The sequence below is a fragment of the Engraulis encrasicolus genome, chromosome 18, assembly GCF_034702125.1.
Source record: "Engraulis encrasicolus isolate BLACKSEA-1 chromosome 18, IST_EnEncr_1.0, whole genome shotgun sequence".
NCBI classification, from domain to species: Eukaryota; Metazoa; Chordata; class Actinopteri; order Clupeiformes; family Engraulidae; genus Engraulis; species Engraulis encrasicolus.
This window is the reverse complement of record NC_085874.1, coordinates 50757644-50779368: the sequence shown is the minus strand read 5'-3', so window position 1 is coordinate 50779368 and position 21725 is coordinate 50757644. Positions and strand designations below refer to the sequence as shown.

The 21725-nt window shown below is 47.9% G+C and overlaps 2 protein-coding genes across 2 annotated transcripts; both read right to left on the bottom strand.

Moving 5' to 3' along the window:
• Positions 1-16758: 16758 nt before the first annotated feature.
• Positions 16759-19812, bottom strand: LOC134468290 (uncharacterized). Its single transcript, XM_063222231.1, has 7 exons — positions 19587-19812; positions 19058-19401; positions 18702-18964; positions 18305-18556; positions 17984-18203; positions 17474-17858; positions 16759-16763 (listed from the first exon to the last, which is right to left on the bottom strand). Exons 1-7 carry the CDS (start codon positions 19771-19773, stop codon positions 16759-16761), a joined length of 1656 nt encoding a protein of 551 aa, XP_063078301.1. The 5' UTR covers positions 19774-19812.
• LOC134468289 (uncharacterized) lies at positions 19793-20790 on the bottom strand. The gene is made up of 2 exons (XM_063222230.1): positions 20259-20790; positions 19793-20071 (listed from the first exon to the last, which is right to left on the bottom strand). Exons 1-2 carry the CDS (start codon positions 20788-20790, stop codon positions 19827-19829), a joined length of 777 nt encoding a protein of 258 aa, XP_063078300.1. The 3' UTR covers positions 19793-19826.
• Positions 20791-21725: the final 935 nt, after the last annotated feature.

Here is a 21725-nt window from a genome sequence, read left to right as displayed (position 1 = left end):
CTTACATGACAAAAATATTTCTTACGGGAGTAGATTGATCTAAAGGCGGAAGCAGCAAGACAAACAGGAAGGGGGGAGGAGTAGCCTGATTATCATCGACTTTCAAATCTCTTCAAGACTTGGTCTGACCAAGAGTATAACAATTAACATTTCCCAAACGGCATGGTTGACCTGCCTCCCTTGATTGGCCTATGGTTGTTTGATTCCTGGCAAAGTAAAAGGAGTTTCCGTATTTGCGGGAACTAAGAAAGTACTTGCATTGCTCTTGACCTGACTAGTTGCAACGCTGAAGGTGTAGCGTCAGTAGGAGGGCGCAGCCTGGCTAGGGGAGGAGCTCATGAGAGCTACCCATAGAGGGCGCTCTTGTACAATTTATAATATTTTTTACTCTGGATCAAGATGTACTGTTACATCGCATGGCCATGGCCCGCAATGCAATTGTGGGGAATAAAATTGGCCTGGCCCGTTTTATGTTACTGAATTGTGTTTTCTCGCACAGTGTTACACCTGTTCTTCTTGTCCCTAAGTTAAATGTGCACTCTGGAATATTTTCAGGGGTGTATTTCCAGAGTTCAAGCTGCTCATTCACAAATGTTATCTTTTTCCCAAATACCACCGCCATCAAATTGTAAGTTTTCACTATAACTGGGAAAATTTTACTTTTCATACATGTAAAGGGGGATTTTCTCCATGTCTGCCGTTTTGAATTTCTAGAAATAGACATTTTTAGCTGCAAAACTGACTGTACTTTGGTCATACTAGAAAATATTACTTCATTACTTAGCAAATATTCATATAATGATCAAATTTGGCAATACGCAGCACTATTTAAATTAACAGCAAAGTTAAAATTTTAACTTAGCTTCGACATAGGAATACTGCATTTAGGTCTGGTGACCAGGAGGCGTACAGGAGTGCCAGGACTGCGCTGCGGAGGGGCATCAACACTGCAAAGCAACAACACAGAAGGCACATCGAAGCCAGATTTGCTGACACCACAAATACCAGGCAGGTGTAGGAAGGCATCAGGGCCATAACAGGCAACAAAAGCAATATTCATCCCCCCTCTGCTAATTCTCCTACATTGGCTGAGGAATTAAATGTTTTTTACGCCCGTTTTGACAGGGAGAACACAGACCCTGTCCTGCCCCCCCTACCTAGTACAGATCCAGCTCCTGTCCTGACCACACATGAGGTGAGATGTGCACTTAGCAGCATTAACACCAGGAAGGCACCTGGACCAGATGGAGTGCTGGGCCGGGTTCTCAAAGAGTGTGCTGCAGAACTCACAGACATTTTTACCTCCATTTTTAACACCTCACTGTCCACTGGTTGGGTCCCAGCCTGTTTCAAAGCCGCCACAGTAGTTCCCCTTCCCAAACAGTCCCACATCACAGGTCTCAATGACTACAGGCCTGTTGCTCTCACCCCTATTCCTGCTAAATGCATGGAGAGACTGGTCATGAAACATATTAAAGCGGCCACTACACCATCACAAGACCCCTTTCAGTTCGCATACAGGGAAAACCGCTCCACAGAGGACGCCATCGCCATTGTGCTTCACACACTCCTGGAACATCTGGAGCAAAAGAACACCTATGCACGTCTCCTCTTTGTGGACTATAGCTCGGCCTTCAATACCATCCGGCCTTACAGTCTTCGTTCCAAAATACACCAGCTGGGACTAAACACCACCTTGTGCAACTGGATTGTGGATTTTCTGACTGATCGCACACAGAGGGTCAGAGTAGGTGATCACATGTCATCCACTATTACCATCAACACCGGCGCGCCCCAAGGATGTGTTCTAAGCCCTCTGCTGTACACCCTGTTCACCCATGACTGCTCTGCCTCTTTCCCCTCCAACCTCATAGTCAAGTTCGCTGACGACACCACCGTTCTTGGACTGATAACAAACAACGATGAGACGGACTACAGGAAGGAGGTACAACATCTGGCATCATGGTGTGACAACAATAACCTGGCCCTAAACACCAAAAAGACCAAGGAAATTATTGTAGACTTTAGGAGGAACAAGACCCCTCACAGACCCCTCTCCATCGGCTCAGAGGTGGTGGAGAGGGTCAACAGCTTTAAATTCCTGGGGGTGACTGTGGCTGATGATCTGTCCTGGGGTACACAGATAGCCTCAGCCGTGGGTAAGGCCCAGCAAAGACTTTACTTCTTGAGGAAGTTAAGAGGCTATCACATCCCCAGACCGCTGCTGGTGAACTTTTATAACTGTGCAATCAGCAGCATTCTAATGTATGGGTCTTTGGTGTAGTACTCGAGCTCCACAAAAGCACACCAGCAGGCACTCCAGCGTGTGGTGAAAACAGCACAGAAAATCACTGGGACACCTCTCCCAGAGATAAGTACCATCTACACCGCACGCTGTTTACGAAGACAGCAGAACTTCTTGCAAGACTGTCACCACCCTGCTTACCACCTGTTCCAACTGCTTCCATCAGGCAGAAGATACAGGTCATTACAGGCACGAACTACAAGACTTTCTAATAGCCTGTACCCTGAAGCCATTAGACTGCTTAATTCTAGTGCTCTTACATAGGTCTCTGGACTGGTGTTCTGTGTTTTTTTTGCCTTTTAAGGGATGGCACTTAGGCCTACTGTAACATCCTATTGATTTTGTGTATTCATACATGTGTGCATACATGTGTGTGTGTGTGTGTGTTGTGTGCACCTAAAAAATATCAACAGCACTGGGTTATTAACTTTGAATTGTGGGGAGAGGATCACATTTTTATTTTTTTATTTTACTGTTTTTGATTTACTTGATTAATTTGTTAATACTCATATTATTACTATTATTTACTTTAATTTATTATACTTCATGATATACTTCATGAATTTAGACTTTATTTGACTACTTCTTTTTGGTTACTTCTATAGGCCTACTTCAAACTACGCAGTGTTGTTGCTCCACCCACAATTTCGTTGACTTCATTGACAATGACAATAAACTCCTTGAATCTTGAAAAATACCTATATTCTGGCCACAATCATACACAGTGCCCCTTTAAATCCACAAACCTGCACAGCCCAGCTTTGTGTCCCTGAGTTACATGTAAAGCCCTCAACATCCCAGCTGTCAGGTTAACCAGATCTGTCTGATCAGTTCCAGCCCAAGCAATACTCAAAAAACACCTGGAGACATGAAGTCACTCACACACACACACACCATACAACAAGACAGTGTGACCGAATGGAGGTTTGTACAATTAGAATCAAGCAGACTACGCCACCTATGGGGGGTTGGCCCACAGGAAGAAAGAAGTAAACCCTTAAAAAGTACCAATCAGGCAACACAGGTTCGTATACATTAGATATGACAGAGACGTGAGTTCCACCAAGAGATATTTATTAAACTTTGGACAAACAAAAGGACATAGACAATACTCGGGTCACTACCCGGAGGCCAAGATGGCCAACTCTGGTCCTCACCAATGACACAACAGGACAAACACACACACACACACACACACACCCACACAAACAAACATGCACACACCAGCAACACTGCACACCTGCTATTACAAGGCTGGCTTTGGTAGCCAAACTATGTCTTCACAATGTACGAGAAAGGGGGGGGGGATTAAGGGGACTAGCCTAGGGCAGTGACTTACCACGACTGGCAGGGCAACAACAGGGGGAAAGTAGCAGTATATTTGATTACACCACAAGTGATCAGCCAAAGCTGGAAACTGAAAGGGGAAGGGGCACCCGAAATGTGAACCAACCCGAAGTAGATCCACCACCCGGGGACTCGTCCTGCCACTCGCGTAGGCCCAGAGCACCTGGCTGAAAAGAGAGGGGGCAAACCCACAAACACAGTGATTAGTACAATTCCACCACGTTACACTGGCATTCTAAAACAAATGCACTTCCACTATGTTGAACAAATGCCACTTATCTTTCAACAGAGGGACTGAGTAGATGGGTCTTCCAGGGGTAGGTGTGCAATGTGCTGGTCACTGAGAGGAAAATATTCACAGACAATTTATTCCCTGCCCTTTACCCAATTAAGCTACATGCAGCTACCGATGCAGCCATGCAATCCCAAAGAAACATAAAGGAAAAGAAAATAAACAAAAGAAACTCAAGCCATGCATAAGCACTGCACACTCAAAAGATAAGAAGCAAGCAAATAAACAAAAAAATAAAGTAATCATGCAACTGAAACTTCAAACACAAATAGCAAAAGCAACATAGGAAATAAGCAAGCCATGCAAATGAAGCAAATCAAATCAATAAGAAATTAGCAAGCCATGCACATGAAGCAAAGCACATCACACAAAAGAAAAGAAAACACACAAAAAGAGGACGCTTTTAGAAGTGCACTGCATGCACTAGGCACTGACATTAGCCGACGAGGGTCGCAAGGAACAAACAAATAAGCAGACGAGGACAATGCGAGAGAGCGAAGCAGGGGCCATGCACTATTACGAAGAAGCACATTCATTCATGCGGAGTGCAGACATTGGCTTGCGAGCCAGCTCACGCTTGGGTGAATCCTCGGTGAACAAAACAGCAGCCGGAAGCAGTAGACACGCTGGGCTCTGCAATCTACACGGTCGAGCGGTAACTGCTCGCAACTTGTTGCGGCCGGAGATGGAGAGGAGACAACAACTGTCGGTAGAAGCCGTCGCTCAGAAGCATCAGCTGAGCGTGGCCACACACACGCCACGTAATGCGGTTCCAAACTCGCCAATACCTGGACGAAACCCAGTCGGAGCATACGCTCACCCTGATGCAGCTACAGCAACCTTTCGTGCTACCTGCTACCCACACAAAGCCGGATACCCGGAAGAGGAGAGGGCGGTCACCTGACAGGTTACCGTGCTTACCTAAATGCCCTACGGCCAACTCCAGGATCCAATCACTGAGCGCAGAGCTCAGGAGGCAGATGAGACCTCAATAATCCATTCTGCTACAAGTGCACAACATTTGCCATGTACTTTTAAAATGCCTCCTTAGTTGAAAACCGCATGACTGTCCCTCCCAGCGTCAATGGTGAACACACATAGTAGTGCAGCGGCTAACCAAAGCAATCGTTCAGTTTGTGATACAAGCATTAAAATTGATATACATGTAGCAAGGCATTCTAAAAAGAATTGGATATGGAGCCATCATGAATTTTCAACATGGTGGCCATATCAGCCATTTTTCAAAATGGCCGCCAGCAACAACAGTTTTCTAACGAGTAATGGGTATAATATGACATTTTAGACAGGATTGTACAGGTAGCTGTTAATACCTGCTGGGCATTGCTGCCTGTCGCACCTCCTCCGGTGCCCATGGGTCAGCGAGAGAAAATAAGACTTGTGACACAAACATCTTTATTGTATAAATTACTAGACAAACAGGGAATACACATTCACATTCATCATGCATGCACAGGAGGTGCCTTCCTCAACCACCTTCACAGGTAGCTGTAGCCCTACGCCAGAAGCAGATGTCGTCAGGTGGTGTCCAGCCTTCTCTGCGGTGTTTCGGCCCTGAACCACAACACCGCCAACTCCGGCTAGTGGGCCAACAGTGAGTGGCCAGGCTCACTGCCCATCTGCCCCTGGCGTACAGCTCACACCAACAATACATACGTTTCATACATTTGATAAGCATAAAAAATAAATAATAAAAAAAACAGTGCTGAGTGAAAGGTGCCGAATGCGCTGAATGCTTACTGACGAGTTGTTTGTGAGCCAGTTGAGCTGTTTGGTGTTCGTTGGCTGCTGGCTGTAACCCCCTTCCAATGCAGCTGTGCTCAGGTGCGTTGGTTGCTGGGGTGACAACAGTGTTGAGTGAAGTGCCGAATGCGCAAGCCGGTTGGGAGATAGGCTTGCTGATCCCTGCAGCTGCTGTCTGGGGGTTAGGTGTTCTTCCCCCAGTTTCTGTCCTTCCTCCGCAGCCAGAGCCAAAAGCTCCCTTTCTCCGCCTCCTCTGCCAGTTCCTTTGTTGCCTTCTTAAGCTTCCTTCCGGTGACTCCCACGTCCTTTAGGAAGCGTAGAGTCGACAACCCCATAAAGCCTCTGCATCCTACCTCCACTGGGTAGATGGTAGACATATTTACCATTCATACTACTTGGTAAATGTCTTATGGATAATTTAAAAGTTGTCATGAATATTCAAGACGGTGGTAGACTATCCTTACTCCCAGACTATTTGTGTGCCGTGCATATCAAGAAAACGAGTACCGGTAATGATTTACTTTTATAGTATATACCATACGAGAATTGTTGTTTTATATAGATATTTCTCCTCTGGGTAAGGGTGGCACATGTTGTCCATCAGCAGCTGTCAGTTTTGAAGTAGCAATTGAAGTACTCACTGACTAACTGTAATGCAACTTGTGACACAATTACTAGGTGAGGACTTATTTGCAAATTCAGGAAAAAACAATTGACCTCTGCCTACTTACTCAACACCTACTTAGAAAACATTTCCATTTAATTTGAACTGAAGACATACTGTAGCCTACATGTATATTGAGTAATCTCTCTGTAATGCCATTCTAAAGATGGCTGAAATGCACTCAATAAATGCACAATGCTACTTGTGAGAATGTAGAATTAGGTGATCTTATGGGTTCTTCATACATATGGATAGGTCCTGTCTTTTACCCTCTCTCATACAAATAAAAAAAGATCTGTTATGGAAAATAGAGGATGGAGAACCTGCTACCTTGGACATCATTTTGCACTGACACTTCCCCATTCAGATGCTGCTGAGCAAGCATTAGCAGCAGTCGTCTATTCTCACCATAGTTTTAGTGTGGGAAATGTTCATTTGAATACAGACCAAGAATCTTCTCCAATCTTTCACAATAGGCTCCTTTGCAACTACGCAGCAAAAGATTTGATCAAAACGTGATTTGCTTGGTCATAAAAAGGAGGGGATAACTGCGTCGCAATCAAGCTGGACACATCAGGACGACGAGACTTCAACAGCGGCAAAGAAGGTGGATCTATAGGTCTGTGGGTGGATCTACCTTTTTTGACAGCGGGTGTACCAGGGCGCCCTCTCGTGGAATTTAATCATCATGGCACTAATTCCATGACGCGCTTACCAATGTCGGCACATGCTTGTGAAATCCGAGACTCTCTGCCTCTCGGCGAGAAATCGGATGGTCTTGAGGTAGAGACACAGGTTACCACTTGGTGAATCATGGTACAACTCTTAGTTAAATTTGTGATGATTTGGCTTCACTTCCATGTAATAATTCAGTTAATTAGTGCTCACTTTAGGCTATTCATTTTGTGTTTTGGGACCAAAGTCGTCATTCAGATAGGACCGTTTTAAAATTACTTAACAGCGCCAACCCATCCTGCGAGGATTGAACCCAGGTGTTCAATATGTAGCTTTACCATGGCGCGCCAACCACAAAGGCCACTGTTTCGTGCACTCTCATACATAAAGGACAAGATAAGTCGCTCGCAACAGGTCTGTTTCCACATTAACCATCAGCAACTAAAGACCTCCTGTGTTTCGGCGCAGTTTCGAACCGAGGACCTCACGAATGGAAGTCAGGCGCGCAACCTCTACCCTACAAGCAGGCAGCCCGTGGAATAGTACTGGTTTTGTAACCTACGGCATACACTCCTAACGTGGCGAAGATGGAGCATGTGACGACAGGGTGGTTTGTTTCTCTTTTTTACTGTTGTAAGTGGGTTGTGCGACCATACATATCGATGATGCCACTCTAAGTATGCTACATTTGAGCATGAAATGCATTTCAGCATGTAGAAAATGAAGCACGTTCAACTACACACACATGAATCACATGAGCTATGAACACCAATCACGGCAGATTCCTCACATCATGGAGGAGGTCTTCTGCCCAGCGCAGTAGGTTTCTGCTACTGCATATCTGCTTGACAAAACTTTTGTTCCCGCGATGGTTCAACGCCATGTGACACGACTGCCATGATGCTTCACGCGGGCACACTGAGCATGCTCGCTGCCTAGCAGATTTTCAACCTCGTCAAAAAGACGCCGTCAAGAACGCCCTTTATGGTACATTTGCTGTCATGCATGTAAGCAGCACAAACCAATCAGATGGGCGTATGGGGAGAAAGGGCGGGAGTTACAATTTTTTTTTGAAAAACATGGCGGCGATTTCTATGATTTCCAACATCACGTTGTTGCTTAATATAAAGACCCTAAATGCTTATAAATGTCACGACTACCACGGATTGATGTAAAAATGCACCACAAATTTATGTAACACAAATAGGTTACCCCACATTGCCATTTGATCACTCGATGTTTTGAGTTAATCGGGTAAGCTAACGTTAGCATTTTACCAGAACCAGGCAGCTACAAGTTTATATTAGACTACAGCTGTACTTCTATAATGATATAACGGGGCTTAAATGTTATCTAGGACCAAAACACAATCGCATTTAAGCCATGTACACACTGTGTTGTGATATTGGGTGAGTAATGTGTGCAAACGACCGTTCGCCGTTTGTTATCTCGCTCGGTCTACCCAGTGTCAGCTGCGAGACACGGGTCGAAAGTCTTAGCCCCGGGAAGAATCTAATGGGAGTATTCGTGACCGCGATATTGCGCGTCGCAGATCCCGCCTGGCAGTTTCCCCAGTGGGCACTAGGCGTCACAGCGATCAGCAATGCATAGTATGTATTAATACCTTTCTAATTTACTTTGTATATGGGTGTGTTGAGTCATTAATAACGACTGATTATGATAAAAGTGTTGTTCATTAAGGCTTTTACACAGTATACACTGCCGAAACTGCTTCACAATGTCAATAATGAAACAAAATGCTGTAAAATGAAATTATTAATTACGTAAACATGTAGGGAGCTGTTAGGGAGCAGTGTTGCAGTTTAGCGACTTTTGGCCACTTCTCGCGACCAAAAAAAAAAAACATCTAGCGACTTTCAGGCTCAATCTGGCCGAATCTAGCGACTATTTCGCTTGTCTTGTGAGAGGCAAATCAGTCTCCCTCCCCATAACACTCAGTGGACCGATTATGATAAAAGTGTTGTTCATTAAGGCTTTTACACAGTATACACTGCCGAAACTGCTTCACAATGTCAATAATGAAACAAAATGCTGTAAAATGAAATTAAAACTTTTTATTTATTACTTACGTAAACATGTATATAGGGAGCCGTTTGGGAGCAGTGTTGCCAATTTAGTGACTTTTGGCCACCTCTGGCGACAAAAAAAAATCATCTAGCGATTTAGCGACTTTCAGGCTCAACCTGGCCGAATCTAGCGACTATTTCGTTTGTCTTGTGATAGGCAAATCAGTCTCCCTCCCCACAACACTCAGTGTTGCCAATTTAGCGACTTTTGGCCACCTCTGGCGACAAAAAAAAACATCTAGCGACTTTTCAGGCTCAATCTGGCCGAATCTAGCAACTATTTTGCTTGTCTTGGGAGAGTCAAATCAGTCTCCCTCCCCACGACACCACACAATGCATTTTCATTGACGGGTAGAGACGTGACACATGATGCACTACAGTGTGGCAGCTTTTATGATACGCACAGGAATTCTCATGCACATGTACATCTGCTTGTATGAGGCTACGGCAAGCGATATGGGACAAAGATATGGCAGGAACCGAATGTCAACATAAACCGAGATTACACAATCTTCGATATGGTCACCAAATGTTTTGGGACTGTCATTTATGTTATGCCGTGTCCAGACCAAGAGCGAACTACGCTGCCTGGTAGCGTGGGTAGCAGAAGTTTCGCCTTGAATTCGCTGTATTCGCTCGAGACGCAGCATTGACATGTTTGATTCAGCTAATCACATAACGGCTCTGGCTTGGCAGCCTGGGACATTCGGAGATATGAACGTTCCGATTAGTTGTCGCCGAACAGCGTCAGAGCGAATTTGCCTGCGATTAGATTTAGTTTAATCTTCAAAATTCGCTCTGGTCGCGCAAGAAGCTTCGTTCCTGGCGAATTCGCTTTGGTAGCGCAGGTCGCGTGCCTTCCATAGAGAAATAATGACTTCCATCGCTTCGTTCGCTCTTGGTCTTTACACGGCATTATGCCTACACTTTGGAATTAGATCAGAGTCTTGTTACACAGGTATATTTGATTTACCTCAACTGTACCCTGTACTTAACTTTACTCGGTCTACCCTACAAGCAGATACAGGGTACATGAGAATCCGGTACGTATCACAAAAGCTACCACAACCAGTGTTGCCAAGTCCGCTTATTATAAGCGACGGGGGGCAATCGCCATTCCGACACAACGCCACTTCGACACACCGCCATTCTTTTTTTTTTTTTAATGTAATTCCGAGACTCTGGTGTTCCTGCTCTTTTTCTGCCTTGTCCTTCGCTGCCAGGTTTTTTTTGTTCAGACTCTAAGCCCACATTTAATAGAGAGCTCTGTTTAAAAACACCACTCTTCCTATCATTTAAACATTGTTGCAAGTGCTTAGGGGCGTGAACAACATTCTAACGCCAATGACATTTGCAACAATGTTGAGACACGAGCGGAAAGTAGTGGAGAGAGAGTGACAGCACAGTTACGATCAGTGTATCATTTTGTCACGGTCCAAATGGCCTTAACTTGTCCCTTTTCCCTGCTTTGTCAGACTATCTGGTACCTTATATATCGGATGCTTATTTCCCGTTGCCCCATATTGGGAATTCGATATTAGAAAACTAGATAGGCTAATTACCTGATGTTCATCACGGTTATAGCTGCAGGCATTTGAAAAAAAAAAACAACGTAGTGATGCAAGTTCTCCAGCAGGTTCAGTATAGCCTACACTAACAGTGATCTGCGGCCAGTCCTTGATAACTTTAACCAGTGCGCAGTTTAAAGCAGGAACAGGCACATTGCTCGAGGACCGGAATCACAAAATCCATCCAACAGCTCACGATATTCAATTCGTGTCGAATTCTGATCCTAACGGCTGTAAAAAGGCATGTCCGCGACTGCACTGTGGGTTATGAATAAGACTAATAAAAGCAAACATGAAAGACACTTCAGCAGATGACGTGCGCCTACTGACTGGCTATATGAGGTCCGGGCCTCATAATTTTCGAGAAAGCTCGACCAAGGCAACGAGAAGGCAACCAAATAAGCGCACAAACATTAATATCAGAGGTGATGCTTTCTTTTTAAAGCGTTAGCCTACATGCATTGCAAAGAGTATCCCTACGCGCATGGAGCATGAGAAATGCACTCTTCAACTTGCCGACTTAAATGGAAATGTTTATGCATTTTTTCTTGAAGATGTCCCGCCGCTTTAGACTACTTAGTGACAACAAGTGCTTAGTTTGTTTTGCTTGTTTGTGTGTTTATCTTTGTCACGCGTCTCCTCTGTCCCTCCCAACGAGAGGAGAGGTCTGTTCCAGGCGGCCGCGCAGGAAGAGGTGGGAGAGTGCGCCTGGAATCTGTCAAGGTTTACTTCAGTAATCCACCAAAAAGTAATTTAGGGATTGAATAGCCTTAACATAAAACCAGAATTAGCCTATTGAAAGACAACTACACTGCGTGTGCTATTTATTTAGGCTAAGGACTCGAGTGTCCAGACTGGCCGCAATGGTCTGGACCTCGGTAATAATCCATTCTTTTTTTAAAGACGAATATTTAACTTACAGTAAAAAATAAAAAAAAACGAACATTAATATGTAGCACGTCTCATTACCACTTGCATTTAGTTATAGCCTACTAGGCTATGCCTAGACGTGGTGTTCTGTGCATGTTTGGTGTAGCCTATATATGTGCTGATTATTAGGCTATTAATAACAATGAACGCACTTTGACAAAGCTGACAAAACTTTTTTTTATGAAGTCGATTGAATGTTCCACTGCAATATGCAGTGGAATAGTGTAGGCTAATGCTGAAAAGTACCCTGAAGGCTATTCATCCGAATCTGCTTAAAAATGTGTCGGCATGGCAGTGCCTTTGATAAAGATCAAACGCATCGCCACTACGACAATAAGACTTCAATGTCGGAATGGCGGTGCGTCGGAATGGCGGGGTGTACCCATAAGCGACCTTGGGCTTCTTTTTTTGAGCAATCGCTTTGAATTTTATAAAGTCGCGGGTTGCGGTTTTTTTGGGCTTGTTCTTTTCAGGGTTGGGCTTGCTGTTTTCTCCTGCTCTGCCGGTCATTTGAATGTGTTTAGGGTGGCCATCGGTCCGTTTTTACGACCTGTTCACGACATCCGTGTGTCCCTCTTTTGTCTTTCCTTTCCTCCTAGCCTTTTGCTTATGCCCTCGAGATGCGAGGCAACGTCATTGACGCAAACTAGACCTTGACAGTCGGTCGCGTTTCCGATATCTGCGGCCGCCATGTTACTCCAGATTGAAATCCCAGGCTTCGCATAGCGATAGCGAACTGTATTGCTGTCGCCTTCTGTCGGGAAAATCTCAGTGCAATAGCCCTTAAGTTCATTAACTGACTGTATGAAAGTTAAATAAGGTAACTATATTATTGTCTACTGTCTGTTTCCCATTTTTTCCTGCACTGGTGGCAACGCATAGTGCAACTAAGTTTGTCCACTAAATGCCTTTACAACGATACGAGGGTTCTCACAACTTTACAAACAGGGCAAAGAAACGTTTTTTCTGGACAGGCGCTGTCTGTATTTTGAGCTCCATCCAGCGTCTGCATGAAAAATAAAGGTTGACAGAAGCGGTTTGCCTCCCTTAAAACACCGCTGATAAACAGACTTCTGACCAACTTTGAGTAAAGTAAATCAAATTAATTGTTGGCTATTAGGCCAACGAATGCATGACTACCCAAAATATATTTTTTTTAAAATATGAAATAGCCTACACAGACAACAACGGAAGGATTTGTCTATCGTAACCTGCCGTCTCTGATACAATAATAAGTTAGTGGTACTGATGACTCCTTTATCGGAGTGAGGTAATGAAATGCGAAAATCCTTCCCCCCAAAAATATTGTTTTACAAGTAAAACTGCTGTTGGCAGCTGAGTTAGTCTGAGGTAAGATGGCAGCGCCTACAGTTTCCTGCCTACAGTTTAGAATGCCAACTTCACTGTTTTCTCCACGGAGGCGGGGATTAAGTCGAAGCAATGGGTGCGCGTGAGGACGCTTGGTTAGAAAGTTAAGGGGCGGGGTTATCTGGCCGAAGTCCGGACAGCTGGTCACCCTAAATGTGTTTCTCAATGGCAACTCGTCTTTTCTCACTCATCCTTACAAGTGACCTTACTACAGCATTGTTAACTTCCACTTTCTGTGGTCACTTCAGGGGATTTTAGCTGCCACGCAGACCCCCGCAAAGAGCAAGGTCTTCCCTGACCAGGCACGCGACTGACAACCCTCCCCTTCGGTTGCTTATTTTGGGCTTGTTTTCACGACGCCCGTCAGTCGCTTCTTTTGGGCTTGTTTTCAGGACGTCAGTCGCTTATTTGTCGCAGACAATCTGCCAACACTGACCACAACGGCTCCTTGGGATATGCAGATGTAGTGGGCGAGACCGTTACAGGAAGTAGTTCGACTACGCCACCCCCGGGGGTGGAGCCCCCGGAGGAAATGAATTAGGGGTAGTTACAGATACCCCGGACCAACACACAATGTACCCGCACAATAGATTACCAGGCAAACACAGGTTCGTGCACAATGGAGGCAGAGACAGTGGTGACAATTAATAATTCAAATCTTTATTATTCTTTGCGTTATAAAAATATATTTTTCTCACTCTTTGTAATAAAATATAAAAAAAGGTACTCACAATTCACAAAGTGCAGTGGGGTGGGTGTGCTGTCGCAATCACCCGCAGATAGATAAACACTTGCCCCAAAGTATGTTCACGGTAACAGTAAAGTGCAGGGGTGGGTGTGCTGCCACCACACCCGCGGATCTGTAAACACCTGCCCCAAAGTATGTTCCTTAATTCACAATAAACAACACACCTGGTAGGCCTAAGGCCTTAGAACCTACACTCAGGTTGTCAGACTTTGCCACTAGGGGCTGGCACGGCTAACACAATAGGGCGAATGGCACACCTCAGGATTAACAAAAGAAAAAGTAAAGAAATAGTTCACAACAAACAGAAATAATCCACGGCAAACAGAAAACAGTAAACACATGCAGTAAAATAAGAAATTAGATAATTGAATGAAATAATGAAAAAAAAGGAAATTAGGCACAGCAAACGAAAGAAAACGAAAATCAAAACATGAGGTAAACCAACCCCAGAGGCTCAGCTCAGTGCAGTCCCCTAGGTATCCCCACACTCACAGGCACCAACGTACGCACACGCACACACACTGTGGAATGGCTCACACACCAGCTCACACCGAGCCGAGCGCCCACACACACACACACACACACACACACACTGAACTAAAGCGCGCCAACGCACACACACACACACGAATGTCCGATTTCCCGAGGCCGGAGCAGCAGCCGAGATACGGGTTCCCGGCGTCCAGAGGCACCACACAACCGGGGCTAAAAGTCGCCGCTCGTGCACCTAAACGCGTGGTGTGTCTGACCACGGCCACACAGATACAACCTGCGAGGGAGGAGGAGAGCGTTAGCCAAGCTAGCAGGACACCCACTATCATACGATTCTGCTGCCGAGAGGTTACCTTACCCGGAGATGAGGGTGCACCGATGCGCAATTCTCACAGTCGGAGTGCCAATACAGAGGTACACGGCCGAGGCGCCGGTAGCGACCACACGCTGAAACCATAATAATGGCCGTCGTTAGCAACCATGGTAAGAAAACAGTCAGAGCTGGGTAAAGGCACAAGCTAACCCACTATAATACATACCGGCGTGCAGGAGACGGGAAAAGCGCAAGGTAACCGTTGGTATTGTCCACCGAAGTCCTTGCCAGTGGAGAAGCAAGAGATCACTCTAGCCAAGTAAGAGACGCCAAGTTGGAATCACAACCTATAGAACAGCAGACGCGAAGTTAGCCACTAGCCGCTGGCTAGCACATAAACAGCGACAAGAGATGGTCCACATACTCACGAGGACAAGAAATGGTCCACATCTCCTAGATCCGAACTGGACACCGCACTCCTCTCGACGACCCAAGGAGAAGCCACCACCGCATTCGCCGGTGGCGATGAAACGCGCAAAGGGGGACTTTGCAGGCTTACCGAATACTAGCCCTGGCAGTATTTATGAAGAGACTTCCCATAAGCCTCTACGAGCGGCGTGGTGACGTGTGCCGCAGCGTCAGACTTTCCCTTAAAGGAGCAGCGCTCCACTACACATATGACAAATTTAAATGAGCACTAGAAGGGTGGCGCACCGACCGCAGTGAATCCCGGCCCCGGGCACTGGTGACCAAAAAAACTCATCTAGCGACTTTTTAGGGCATCTGGTGACCTTTTAAAACGTGCATTTTCAGTGACAAATTCATAGTTTTCCCACATAATTCTGACTCTGCGCCGCCGTCAGAACCGTTTCCCACGGTTAAGCAGGTCTGCAGACTAGCTCTGATCTCCATAAAGTAGCTAGCACCGCGGATTTGTATTGGACAAAGACATGTGGGCGCGTTTTCTGTAGATCAGTGCGCCGTGCGTGACGTCATATCTAGCGACTTTTCAGCAAGTCCATAGCGACTTTGGCTGATTTTCTTTTAGCAGCACTGTTTGGGAGCCGAAAGAGCCGGATCCTCATAGTAAGAAGAGCCGAAAATTGTGTGTGTGTGTTCGACACCACATCTGTTGCCGCAGGGTGTGCAGCGTGAGGGCCAAAACATACCAAGGCGGAACGGAACGGTCCCGGGACGAACGCGGTCTTTCTGCTTAGTTTTGGCCGGCGTGTTTTTCTCTGCCTTTCACACTGACAGCGTCGGCGTGCGCGGCCAGTCCTATTCAAAACCCTCCCCACAGCCAAAGCTAGCATGCTACTTTGCCATTCATTTGAATGAGACACCGCCGGTCGCCGGCATGAAAAATAAGCTCGAGTTCTATTTTCCAAATGCAGCGCGGCGCGGAGCCGGCTCCCGCCGGTTACTGTGTAATGACAGATATGTTTCAATGTATTTTCACCGACGCCGGTAAAAAACGCTGCCGTTCCGCAACTCTTTACCGCCTTGGTATGGAAGACCCCTGATTCTGGGTGCCGGCCACAACAGTGTGAAGGGGAACTGGCACTTGGCCCTCGTATGTGTGTGTGTTGCCAAAAAAAAGAAAAAAACAGTCAAAGTCGCTATTGGCTTGCTGAAAAGTCAATAGAAGTTGCCACATTACGTCAGAGCAGAGAGTGTCTACGTTCATAATTCAAATGGGCAGTGGTGGCTACTTTTTGAAGATCAAAGTTAATCTGCAGCCCTTCTTCATCACCGTGGGAAATGCTTCTAACTGCTGCGCAGAGTTACAATGATTTCGTCAATGAAAAGGCACGTTTTTAAAAGTCGCTATATTCACCAAATTAAGTTTATAGTTGGCAGGGACGGCAAAAAAAGGCTAAATCTAGCGATGAAGTCCCAAAGACTAATTTGGCAACACTGGTCTGTGTCTTGGTGACACAACCTGCTGTTGTCAAAGGGTGTGCGGCGTGACTCTGGATGCAGATCACAGCTGACCCTTGACCCTCCATGCGGCCACTGGGTTTGTGCGCAGTATTGCCAATTGGGCTACTTGGGATGAACGTCTGCGGGTAAAAACGGGATAAATTGGCCATTTGGCTTTTTTTCCCAGCTGTTATGGGCCCATAGAAGTCGATGTAATTTGTTGAATTTTGGCGGTTTTTAAGACCCTTTTGGGCGGGATTTGATCAGACACATCTGGCAAAGTTATTAGCCTACACGTATAAGAATGTAAGACACATACAAGATTTATTTGAATGAAAAATTAATATGGTGTTTATTATACGGTAGGTTCAAAGTACAATCATTTCTCAAACACATCATTTGTTGTTTAATTGTGGACGCACAGCAGTAATTCCAAGAATCATTGTACAGTTAGATTGCAGATGGTTTGTGGATATCACTGTCATCAGTGCATCAATTGAAGCAGAACAACCCAAGTATTAAGTGAAGTGCAAGAGCTGAAATGCCCAGTAAAGTGTGCGTGCAATAATAAATAAATAAATAAAATAAATAAGGGCCGGTGCTTGTGGAAAGCCTGCACACCGCGACAAGGTCCCTTCCCTTGTGGAGGGCAACTATATACAAATCAATACAAGCACAAAATAAATACAGGCACACAATATATACACGCACACAATAAATACACACACACTATTTACAACACATGCCCCAACAGACAGGAGGGTGTCAGCAGTTCGAGAGCTCAACCCTGGTCCCCTGCATCTCCCTCTGCCAGTCCCCCCATGGTTGCAGTGCAGTGCATTTTGCCCCCCCGACGGAAGTGCCCAGTCTTCTTGATCTGCAGCTGCCCGCAGCTGTAGCACTTTGGGGGGTCTCTCTTCCGTGCGGAGGGCTGGGGTGGTTGGACTGGCAGTGTCTGAGAGAGAGCAGGGAGGGGGGAGGAGATGGGGAGCTCCCTCACCCTCTGCTGCTGGGGCAGCGAGAAGTCCCGGAGAGGCCCTGTGGCCCGGGTGGAAGGTCCTGCTGCAGCCGCGGCAGCTGTTGGTGGTGCTGGGTTGGCCAGGACTAAACGGACAGGGAGATGGAGCTGCCCTGCCCCTGGTGCCTGGCCACTGTGCACCACCGCTGGTGCTGCCGCTGAGGGAGGTGGTGGGGCCGCCGCCAATGGTGCCATGTGCACCAGCACAGGTGCTGCTGCTGCTGGCAGTCGTGGTGGTTTTGGCAGCAGCAGTCTTGGTGGTGGTGGTGGTCGTGCTGCTGCTGCTGCTGGTGCTGTTGGCAGCAGCAGTCTTGGTGGTGGTGGTGGTCGTGCTGCTGCTGCTGCTGGTGGCCTTGGCAGCAGCAGTCTTGGTGTCGGTGCTGGTGGTGGTGGTGATGGTGTTGGTAGTGCTGGTGCTGCTGGTGGCGTTGGTGGTGCTGGTGGCGTTGGTGGTGCTGGTGGCGTTGGTGGTGCTGGTGCTGGTGTCTGTGCTGGTGGTGCTGGTGGTGTTGGCAGCAGCAGTCTTGGTGTCGGTGGTGGTGTCAGTGCTGGTGCTGGTGGCGGCATCGCTGGTGCTGGTGGCATTGCTGGTGCTGGCGACGGCATCGCTGGTGCCTCCGCCGCTGGTGATGCTGGCGGCGTCCCTTGGGCTGCAGCGCCTGGTCCCGGTGCCAACAGGAGCCTCTCCTTCTCTAGAGTGGTCCTAGTGAACCTACAAAAATATAAAACACAATTCCAAGAGAGACTTCAGTAATGTGTCCAAGTGTTGTGATGCACTCGACTGTATCAGCTATGTGCAGACATCAAACCTACCACTGCGAGAGGGTCCAATAATTTAGACTGGCCAGTTGAATTGGCGCCCGAGCCATCAGTCGTTGGTGGCCCAGCAGCAGGTTCTGGATGTGGTGGTAGTGCATCAGAATGTGGTCCCACCTACCCCTCCTCACCCCCTGGTAGTGATAGGACGTGTTGGGGTAGATGAGGCACAATTCTGTGCACACCGTCTCCATCACCCGGCTTACGCTGGGGCACGTGGCAGGTCCCGATCCTGATCCAGTCAAGCAGCTGTAAAAGGCAGAGTGACAGACAGACAGACTATAAATGACAGAAAGACAGACAGAACAAAACTAACAGTAGTCATAATGACAACAGTACCACATTTAAATTTCAACCAGCATTGACATGAGGTGGATTTATTCTTGGGACTTACCGCTTCAGGCTCTGCAACCCTGGTATACAGGGTTGAGAGCCCTTGCTTGACCGGAAGCGTCCCGTGTCTGGCTTGTCCTTGGGCTGAGAGGGGTAGACCAACCGGGCCCTGTCCATCGGGGTCAAGGCCTGGTGAAGGGTGATCAAGCGGTCTACCCCCCTCTCGGACAAAGCCGCTTCCCCCCGCAGCTCCACCAAGGCTCTGGCCAACTCCACCACAGCCAGGTACCCAGGCTGGCCATCCGGTCCTACATGTTCCTGTGAACATACACATACAACAACACACACACACACACACACACCACAACACACACACAATAGCAGAGTAATTAGTCAGATGCTGAGCTGCATGTTTGCATACTCGGAAGGAATGCTCACCTCAGCTGGCTCCTGAGGAGGTGGTGAGGACCGGCCTGGGGTGTGGAGTGCGGGGTTCGGGACGTCTTCGGGACCTGCCGGCTCGGGCGCCTCGTCAGTTGGATCCCATGACCACGGATACCTCTGAGGCTCTTGGAAGTCGCCCGGTGGAGGGACAGTCAGGTCCTCCACCTCTTCCTGGACGACATCAAGTAGCGGTTCCTCAGAGGGTGGGGGCAAGATGTCTCCCCACTCGTCCGTGTCCGGAGTGTCTGGGTCCAAGCTGACGTCCCGCAGCGCTCTGCCCGTCTGGGAGTACAGGTACTCAATCCCTATGAGTTCCCCTAAAAAACACACACAAACACACACGGGTGCGGGCACACACACACACACACACACACACACACACACACACACACACACACACACCACATATGCTTTTCATACTACTGGACATGTCTGGAATGTTTTTTTTTTTTAAAGGAGTTCCTGAACTGATTATAATGGGAAGCCTTTTAAAATAATGTACCTGTGTACTCCCTGGGCTTGGTGTGGTCCTCGAAGAGAGTGCTTCCCAGCACTTCCTGGCTGAGCTCTTCGAGGGAGCGCTGCAGGGGGCCACCGTATGAGCGGAGCCTTCGCTCTCCCTCCGCCATGGACACCGCACGGTCCTCGTTCCACCGCACAATCCCATCCAGGAGATATGCCTGGAACATCCAGGCACTGGCATTATCTCCTGGAAAGACAAAAGATAACAAAGACTAAACAGTTAGTCCCACACATACCACACACACACACACACTTTCACATGAGGGAGGACTTTACCTGGAATGAAGCGGTTTATGTGCAGGTGGAACGACTCTAGGGAAGTGGAGCCTCTGGCACATCTGTACACTGGCAGACTGGATCCCCCCTTGTCCAGCCTGCCCGTCTCCGTGTACAGCTCCACTCCCGGCGGGTCCTGGATACAGGCGAGGTGGCGTCTCTGCTCCGCCCATATGTCGTGGATGCGGTCTTTAAAGGTGTACACGCAGGTTAACCACCACAGATGATTAATAGGTACTTTAAGCACTCAAGACGTGTGTACATTGTAACTGCCACATATACCCAAACAAATCACCTATTATGGATAAAAGTTTAAATGTGTACTACCAACAAGGAGGCGGTGAAACTTCTTTTAAATCTTAACCTGCACACTCACCATTAAACAGGGAAATGCCCATCGTGTCACGTCCCCACTCGCTGCTGTAGATGGCGATGAGGTCATCGATCAGCCGCTGGGACTCCTCCGCGCCTCTGGTCCGCCTGCGGCAGTGGGCGGCCATCTCCCTGCGGCTGACGAGCCTCATCACAGCAGCGTCGTCGGGGACGGTGGTCATTCCCTGTGCCACCATCTGCTGCTTCTTGGCTGCAAATAGCCGGGCCGTGTCGTCAGCATCCCACTCGAAGATGGCAGAGGACAGCTGCTGCATAAAGGGTTTGTACAGCTGGTGGCTCTCGGTGGACACACCTGACGCAATGCGGCGCATCAGGTGCCATATGTCCAACCGGACCACCAGCTTGTCCCACTCGGGGAACATGTCAGCTGTCTTACCACCTCCATGCTGCGAACAACAGTCCCGGTCGACGTACAGAAGCAGCGGTGGCTGTACCCCAGCGTCTCGGTACCGCCTCACCAACCCGGCAGCCATGGGCTTCAGGCCGTCGCCCTCGGCGGCCGTGAGCACGGACATCAGCACCTGTCCGTGCTCGTTTCCGACGTTGGAAGCCCATGCTGCGGTTCCCTTGGCGGTTTTCGGGTCACCTGTTGACATGTACAAATAAAAACATCTTAATACATGTCATTTGAAGTTGCTGCGGCGCTGGTAGGTCTTCGGGTCACCTGTTGACATGTACAAACACAAACATCTTAGTGAGGCATACAATGTCTTGGCATTGGCTTACCTTCTTGGTGGAATCCATCTTCAGGATCTTCCCGAAGATGGAGGTGACCCGGGCCTTCGCGTCCTGGAGAGGATGTCGTGGCCGTACACGGTCAGCAGCCACCCTGGAAGTGGGACAGGGCGCATCGGCGGCGGCGGCTGGACATCGGCCACGACTCCCGCTCTCCTGAAGGGCTTCATGACGCTGAGGTACCTGATGGTCTTCCGCATCCACGACTCCGTGTGCAGCTCACGGATCTTGTTGTAATGCTGCGTCGCGCTGTTCCCCCGAGAACGCTCACGCAGCATGGCAATAACCCGCCAGTCGCAGGAGAGCCTGGGGAAGAGGACATGCGTTGTAGAACAGCCACACATGCACACACAAAGAGTAGTACATCCCATTGAATGACACGGTGTGACATTAAGTGACAAAATGCAACTTACTTGTAGGTGAGCACAGCTGGAAATTGGGCCAGCTGTTCGGGCCCAAGCTGCTGCATCACCTCCTGCGACCATCCTGCTACCTTCCTCTGACATCGACTGCATTCCAGGTATTCGGTGGCCATGAAGTACCAGGAGTCGATGTCCAAGACCCTCCGGATGGTCTTGTACAGCCCAGCCTTGGTCAGGAGCTTGTTACAGCCGGGCTGTGTGCATGCCGGCCGGACACCCCACAGGCGCTGGGGCACCCAGAGGAACAACCGACACGCGAAGAAGGATGCAGGATTGGCGGGCGGCTGAGTGTA

Excerpts from the sequence above, each read along its gene's own strand:
- LOC134468290 (XM_063222231.1), bottom strand. The coding sequence starts at position 19,773 with ATGTTCCAGGCATATCTCCTGGATGGGATTGTGCGGTGGAACGAGGAC. Across the intron at positions 18,557-18,701 it reads GGGTTGCAGAGCCTGAAGCG|CTGCTTGACTGGATCAGGAT; the intron begins GTAAGTCCCAAG and ends TGCCTTTTACAG. Across the intron at positions 18,204-18,304 it reads TATTGGACCCTCTCGCAGTG|GTTCACTAGGACCACTCTAG; the intron begins GTAGGTTTGATG and ends ATATTTTTGTAG.
- LOC134468289 (XM_063222230.1), bottom strand. The coding sequence starts at position 20,790 with ATGTCCGTGCTCACGGCCGCCGAGGGCGACGGCCTGAAGCCCATGGCT. Across the intron at positions 20,072-20,258 it reads GGGCATTTCCCTGTTTAATG|ACCGCATCCACGACATATGG; the intron begins GTGAGTGTGCAG and ends ACACCTTTAAAG.